The following is an 8189-nucleotide window of genomic DNA, read 5'->3' on the forward strand; positions in this document are numbered from 1 at the left end:
ATATTCCTTGAAAACCCATACAATATGGGTATTTTCGGAACGGGGTTAATGAGTAGATATTTGAGGAAAACGATATTTGAGGTGGTTCTTAAATCCAAGATGGCGACTTAAGGTTGATTGAAATTCCTTAAAAACCCTTGCAATATGGGTATTTTCGGAACGGGGTTAATGAGTAGATGTCAGAAAACGATGATTGAGGTAGTTTTGAAATTCAAAATGGCGACTTCCGGTTTGTTGATATTCCTTGAAAACCCTTACAATATGGGTATTTTCGGAACGGAAATGATGAGTAGATGTCGGAAAACGATGTTTGAAGTGGTTCTGAAATCCATGATGGCGACTTCCGGTTTGTTGATATTCCTTGAAAACCCTTACCATATGGATATTTTCGGAACGGTATAGTGTTTTAAAGGCACACCAAGTTAAAGGAAAACTGCAAAAACTTTCAAAAGATACTAATAAACCGGAAGTCACTGTTTTCCATTTCAAAACATCCTCAAATGTAATTTTCCGACGTCTACTTTTAAATCTCTTTCCGAAAGTACCCATATTGTAAATAGTTTCAAGGAATATCAACAAATCGGAAGTTACCATCTTGGATTTAAGAACCACCTCAAACATCGTTTTCTGACAACTGTATGTATGTATGTATGTATGTATGTGTGAAGCCACCATCAGTTCAAGGCATTACCAGTGGATGCAGGTAGACTTACAGTAGATCCGAATTTGATTATCAGATAACTTTCATATTACTGCTGTTAAGAAGGCCAAAATGGGCTTTGAGGACCCGGCGCCTTCCAGCAATAACATCCGGCCATATAATAAAAGAATTCGCTGTACCAGCTTAAACCTGCCTGATGGTTTGTTTGTTAGAAGGGTGCGTCTTACTCATTTCAGACCTTCTGGGGAAAACACACAGCTTTCCCCTGTGAATCGGGTTGACATTTCACTCCTTCATCCAGTCATTCACTTGTAAGATACCCTGATGCACTCCCATCCCTCTTCCCTTACAATGTACTTGAGCATAGTGTTATATAATGTAACATAATACACTTTAATATAATTTCCGGCAGTATAATACAATAAAACACAATATAGTATAAAACGGTGCAAAATCGTATAGTACAGTGTATTATAGTCTACTATAATATTTTATGATGAATATAATAGTATCATAATGTTATGTGACCTAATATAGTAAAATATAATAATATATTATAATATAGTTTGGTCACTATACGACACAGAATATAATAAAATATTATTATGCATAAAATATAAAAATGTAATACATCACAATGCAATATAATACACATATAATTGTGTATTTAAAAAAATGCATTACAATACTATATAAAACAATACCAAATATTGTACCATAATATAGTATAATATAGTACAATGTAATATAATATAATACCAAAAAATATGACGTAATATAATATGATACAATTTAATAATATATGTGCAAAGTGAAATGTGTAGTATGGAAAAGAAAATGTAGCTGATAATGATAAAGATTATAATAATGGTAACAATAGTAATAATAATAATAATAATCATAAAAATAATACTAATAGAAACAATAGAAATACTAATAATAATATTATTAATAATAATAATAGTAATAAAAATAATAATAATAATGATAATAATAATAATAATAATAATAATAATACTTAAATACTACAAAATAATATAATATAACATAATATAGTATAATATATTTTAATTTAATATAATATAATACAATGTCATACAATATATGATATTATAAATCAATATATAAAATAACAGTTAATGTAGAGTGTCAGTTATGCTCTTCTATCTTCGCAATACTGCAGGAAGTAGAATATTTCTCTTCTAATAACAATAATATATCCACATCTATAAAAATAATATATGTTATTATTATTGATGACAAATTAATAATAATAACAATAATATAATAATGAAAATAATAATAAAAAACAACATAATATAGTACAATGAATTATATAATAAATAATAGAATGAATAAATTGATATGTTGCGATATGCTATGATATTATATTACTTCAATTTATATGTCATTTCTCATCCTCTCATTCTGCCATCAACGCATTCCATCGACCAATTGTCACCACAGATACACGTGTAGGCATGAAACAGGAACCAGTGAGGACCAAGCTCACCTTGTGACGACCTAGATATTTAGTTAAAAATTACTTTAAAAATGATAACTTATAAGGAAAACAAATTTATATTTTGCGCAGAGGTACGTAGTACTACTCATAAAAAAGCCTATAATATAATATAATATAATACAACATAATGCAATACGATATAACATAATAATAATAATAATAATAATAATAATAATAATAATAATAATAATAATAATAATAATAATAATAATAATAATAATAATAATAATAATAATAATAATAATAATAATAATAATAATAATAATAATAATAATAATAATAATTATAGTAATAATAATAATAATAATAATAACAGAATTATATGTTGTAATATACTATGATAAACACTGCACTTTAGGATGGGCTTCAACATACAAGCCATTTCGCACCCTCTCATTCTGCTACTAACGCAGAAGGCGATAGCACCCAGTCGACGCCGTTCTATTGACCAAATGTCATCATAGACGCTCGGGGAGGCATGAGATAGGGACTTGTGAGGACTTAGTTATCTCACCATTTGACGACCACCTCAAACATCGTTTTCTGACAACTACTCATAAATCCCGTTCCGAAAATACCCATATTCTAAGGGTTTTCAAGGAATATCAAGAAACCGGAAGTTGCCATCTTGGATCTAAGAACCACCTCAAACATTGTTTTCTGACATCTACTCATCAACCCCGTTCTGAAAATACCCATTATGTAAGGGTTTTCAGGGAATATCATGAAACAGGAAGTCACCATATTGGATGTCAGAACCTCCTCAAACATCGTTTTCTGATATTTACTCATCAATCCCGTTCCGAAAATACCCATATTGTAAAGGTTTTCAAGAAATATCAAGAAACCGGAAGTCGCCATCTTGGATTTCAGAACTACTTCAAACATCGTTTTCTGATATTAACCCCGTTCCGAAAATACCCATATTGTAAGGGTTTTCAAGGAATATCAACAAACCGGAAGTAGCCATCTTGAATTTAAAAACTATCTCAAACATCGTTTTCTGACATCTACTCATCAATCCCGTTCCGAAAATACCCATATTGTAAAGGTTTTCAAGAAATATCAAGAAACTGGAAGTCGCCATCTTGGATTTCAGAACTACTTCAAACATCGTTTTCTGATATTAACCCCGTTCCGAAAATACCCATATTGTAAGGGTTTTCAAGGAATATCAACAAACCGAAAGTCGCCATCTTGAATTTCAAAACTACCTCAAACATCGTTTTCTGACATCTACTCATTAACCCCGTTCCGAAAATATCCATATTGTAAGGGTTTTAAAGGAATATCAACAAACCGGAAGTCGCCATCTTGGATTTCAGAACCACTTCAAACATCGTTTTCCGACATCTACTCATCAATTCCGTTCCGAAGATACCCATATTGTTAGGGGTTTTAGGCAATCTCAATAAACCGGAAGCCGCCATCTTGGATTTTGAAACGAGCCCAAACATCATTTTCTTGCACTTACTCTTCACATCCGTTCCGAAAATAAACATATGATGCGGGGTTTCCACAATTATCACACAAAACTTTTTTTAGGAAGTAAATTCCAAATAACGTAAACTTTTTTTACGAACCAAATCCCAAATAACGTAAACTTTTTTTACGAACCAAATCCCAAATAACGTAAACTTTTTTTACGAACTACCTCTTTTTACGAACCCCCGTTTAGTTCGTAAATGGAGGTTTCGGTGTATTCTACTAACAGCTCAAACGGAAATCTAGTGTTTTCAATGTTTATGTTTATTTTCAGATATTATTTTTTATTTAGATTTAATTCAAACGACTTTGGGAAAAATACTAATTCAGCTTTTGTGGAAATCGAGTGAAAAGTATTCCAACAGAAAAGTAGTAGGCTCGTTTTTTCTAACGAATAACAAATTTGAAATTTATCGTGGTTAAAAAAATTAGCTGTCTGTAGACCAGTAATTCCTAAACTGTACTACACAACACATGTCAAAGCCTAAGGTCAGAGTGAGCGCGGAACGCGGACCGAAGCGAAGAAATTCAATGCGATCTACTGTTTTCGCATCTCATTCACTCTGATAGGTTTGCTTTGATCAAATGCAACCTGAGACGATTGTCTTCGCTGCTGCAGTGGCTGGGTGAGTTTGGGAACTATACTGCTGTAGAAGTAATGATTTTATGAATACAATACATATAAAGTTAATGAGACATTTTGAGTCCAACTCCTACTACGGTCTTGTACGTAATATCAGAAATTGCGAATGCACAAAATACTCAGTCGAAGTTGACAATGAATACCTGTCAGCTAAATTATCTATTGTTGCATCATTCTCCAGTGCGAGAATTACAAATTTAACAAACTCTAGATAAGAAAATAAACGTTTGAATGAGTGTGAATCAGGTGTTCTTATCATTTTAGTGTTCGTCATCAACTAATCTTTGTTTCGACTCTGATACAAAGCAAAGTGATACTATAACATTCTGATGTAGAGCTTGTCCGACTGTCTTGAAAAACTTCGCTGGCGGTTCCTAGCTTGCTAAACAATTGCGTTCCTACTGGTCATGATCCCACAGACCTAAAACACAGAATTTACGTCTTCTGGGACCGAAATATTCGAGCGTCAAAAAGGAGACATTTTCACAATTATTCCAAAACATGTTCAATGCTCTGACATAAAAAAAAAGTTGAAACATGTAAGTTTGCACACCTGCTTGAAAGGTATATAGCCTTAAATCGAGAATGTTCCAGGACTGTCATCATTGCACTTCACTTAACAAAAATTTTTGAAATTTCTAAACAATTATTCACTAGAATGAGCACGTTTCCCGTCACATGAGTAGGGAAGAGCACACTAGCACTTCACCATGCTTACATCGCTGAGAAGTTCTGTCGAACAGGTAATATGGAGGGCAAGTTTCCACTTGAAGCTCTCCACGGAAACAGGTAAGAAAACGATTACACATATACGGGTGTGGATAGTTTCCAGCGGGTCTATCGTTACAAAAGCTGGACTCCACTAGATTCAGAGCGCAAGTTTGTGTGTTCCCGGGGAAGCAATCCTGATACGGTAAATTGAAAACTCTGCCCGGTGGACATTTCTGATTACGCGGAGGCGAGTTGTCACAATTTATGTACTGAGTGCAGTTGAATGGGTTCCGGATTAAAGCAGAAATTTGTCTGCGACAGAAGATTGTTTCCCATGATATATCCGTACAATCGGTAGGTGGCTCCGTGATAGGATTGGAGTTTGATGTAGTTTCCAGATCCACCAAAGTTTGTGTAGTCGGTTCTTCATCTAAGCAATCATACTGTGTTTTGTGAACGCAGAATAAAATTTCCGGTTGAAAAACAAAATCCGGTTGACATGACATGTGGGTTGCCTTAGAATTCATGCAAACGTAGTATTTTTGGCAATCAATGGGATCTTGCACAGTACCAAATGATATTCCATTGCAAATAGATGTACCAGTACGCAAGATATCCTGGCAAAACGATCCCTTGAACATCACGATAGTAGTAAACAAAAATTGAAACGTCGCAAGCGGCTTCATATTCACTAGAGAATAGAAATAAAACTGCCCTTGTTCACATGCAGTTGCGTTGTTTTATTGCTCCGATTTATAATGACTTGTTGACATAAGGTTAAGTGTTTCGCTTGAAGTCATTTGATCCTCTTCTAAACGAATGATTTTACTCAGATTTGAAGTTGACTTCACATCAGTTTTGTTGTGTTGTGATTATTTGCGCTAAGCTCAGCGACTGATATGAACAGATTTTTGTTTAATTTACTTACTAAGAAAAAATGCCAAATATTGGCAACATCGTTTTACTTATGAGTCACGATTTATGGCTCCAGGGGCTTTTTCGGCAGGTCTTCATCAAGATTCACTGAAAATATGAATATGAAACATGTGGTGACTTCAGTAGTGGCAGTCTGTTTTGAATACCTTCTGGAAGTTCCTCTGGTGGAATTATAGGAATAGTGTTATCGGGTGTGTCGATAGATACCTCAGACTCCTCATCATCTTCTGGTGATTCCACTGTTTCGTCGTCATCGCCGGAAGTTTCTTCTGGAGATGAATTAGAGTAAAATTAATGATAATTAGATTTGTACATAAGTTGGTATCCGACCTAGATTTTTTTATTATAAAAATATGTAGGAAACGCTAATCAATTTCTAAACTATTAAGTTAAAAAATCACGCACCGCTTGGTTGCTCGTCCTCATTGTTTTCGTCGTCTTCATTGTCAACTTCATCGATGACTTCATCGTCGTCATCGTCGGCATTGTCGTCATCGTCGTCATCGTCGTCATCGTCGTCATCGTCGTCATCGTCGTCATCGTCGTCATCGTCTTCATCGTCGTCATCGTCGTCATCTTCGTCATCGTCGTCATCGTCGTTATTAGAAGGTTGATCGTTGTTTTCGTTTTCAATAACTTCTTCATCATCTGACGCTTCATCATTTGTTGCTTCCTCATCTGATGCCTCAACATCTGAATCAGTGGTTTGTTCTTGTTCTTTTGCTTGTTCTTGATTTTTTGTTTGTTCTTGCTTTTTTGCTTCATCCTCATCGGGAGTTTCTATTTCTTCAATTTCTTCCGCTTCTTCTTCACCAGGATTTTCCTCTTCTTCTTCAGGAGTTTCCTCTTCTTCCGCTGAAACTTCCTCATCTTCTGGTGTCTCTTCTTCATCCTCAGGAGTTTCCTCTTCTTCTTCAGGGGTTTCTTCATCTTCCTCTGCAGTTTCCTCTTCCTGTATTTCTTCCTCTTCATCTGGTGTTTCTTCCTCATCTTCTGGTGTTTCTTCTTCTTCTCCGGGGATCTCTTCAGTAGGGTGCTCTTCTTCCTCATCATTATCTTCTACTTCTTCTTCTTCAGGTTCATCTTCCTCCTCGTTAGGTAACTCTCCTTCTTCTTCTCCGTCTTCCTCTGGAGTTTCTTCTTCTTCGTCGTCCTCTGGAGTTTCTTCTTCTTTGTCCTCTTCTGGGTTTTCTTCTACTGTCGATTCTTCCTCATCTTCGGGTGTGTCTTCTTCTTCCTCCTCAGGAGCTTCCTCTGTGGGCTCATCTTCTGGTACCTCTACCACTTCATCATCATCATCATCATCATCATCATCATCATCGTCATCTAAATTGCAATTCACTCGCTCCGGTACATCACAACTTTGACTATTTTCCTCGAAGTATAATCCAGCCGGGCAGCTACCATCTGCCAGAACACCGTTGAAACAAATTTTGTACATTGAGCACGAATCCGGATGAGGCAGAATGACACCTTGATTTTCTTCAGCCGTACAGTCAAACTCAATTGACTTCCGTACAGTGGGATAGCCATTGACCACTGCAATCACTAGCAGTAGCAATCCGGCCACGCGAATCCGACGGTTCATGTTGAATGATTAACTACACTTGTTCACTTCGCACCGGGCTTTGAACTTCAAATGCCACCCAGAATCGAGTTATTTAAGTCTTTTATTCAGCCCTCGAAAAACTCGGATTTATCAAGTGCGAAGATAGCCTCCGTGATTGACGGAAGAAGCCATATGATAGTCATTCATTTGAAACAGTTTCAATCATAATACGTCTCTTTGGGAATACAGTTTTATTTGAGTGACATCTTTGAGCATTTATTGGTATATTAGTATGACACGAAAGATAAGAGTTGGTCATCTGCCCCGTGCCCGGATATCACAACCGTCAACTGGGCGCCATAGCAAACTGATGTCAATTACATAATCGCGATAATTCGTGCTTTTCGAATGCAGTTCAAGAAACTCAGCTCTGTCTAAATTTGCCACCTTCCGAATCAAATGTAATTTGAAACACGTGGCAGTCGATAGTATTTAAAATTGTGGCATGATTGATCGATGGTTGCATTGAATTATTTTATAATTAGCAGTCACGTCACTGTTAGTAGCACCTTGCTAAGGTATCAACGTTCACTAGAAACATATTACATATTGAAATGATTTGAACACCTATTTTTCTGTGTGTGCTTGTTTTAGAATGCCAATAGATTTTTACAATGTT

At 35.5% G+C, this 8189-nt stretch overlaps 1 protein-coding gene across 2 annotated transcripts; it reads right to left on the bottom strand.

Moving 5' to 3' along the window:
• Positions 1–4940: 4940 nt before the first annotated feature.
• LOC131438563 (probable serine/threonine-protein kinase kinX) lies at positions 4941–7576 on the bottom strand. Of its 2 annotated transcripts, none has more exons than XM_058608665.1 (3): positions 6367–7576; positions 6108–6227; positions 4941–6048 (listed from the first exon to the last, which is right to left on the bottom strand). In XM_058608665.1, exons 1-3 carry the CDS (start codon positions 7547–7549, stop codon positions 6005–6007), a joined length of 1347 nt encoding a protein of 448 aa, XP_058464648.1. In that variant the 5' UTR covers positions 7550–7576; the 3' UTR covers positions 4941–6004. The 2 variants fall into 2 exon arrangements, with proteins under 2 accessions (XP_058464648.1, XP_058464647.1); XM_058608664.1 differs by having other exon boundaries at positions 6108–6230.
• Between the last annotated feature and the right edge of the window lie 613 nt (positions 7577–8189).

The sequence above is a fragment of the Malaya genurostris genome, chromosome 3 (assembly GCF_030247185.1).
Source record: "Malaya genurostris strain Urasoe2022 chromosome 3, Malgen_1.1, whole genome shotgun sequence".
Classification (NCBI taxonomy): Eukaryota; Metazoa; Arthropoda; class Insecta; order Diptera; family Culicidae; genus Malaya; species Malaya genurostris.

Coding starts and splice junctions, on each gene's coding strand:
- LOC131438563 (XM_058608664.1), bottom strand. CDS start 7,549: ATGAACCGTCGGATTCGCGTGGCCGGATTGCTACTGCTAGTGATTGCA. Junction 6,231..6,366: donor TGAGGACGAGCAACCAAGCG/GTGCGTGATTTT, acceptor ATTCATCTCCAG/AAGAAACTTCCGGCGATGAC. Junction 6,049..6,107: donor ACCAGAGGAACTTCCAGAAG/GTATTCAAAACA, acceptor TCATATTTTCAG/TGAATCTTGATGAAGACCTG.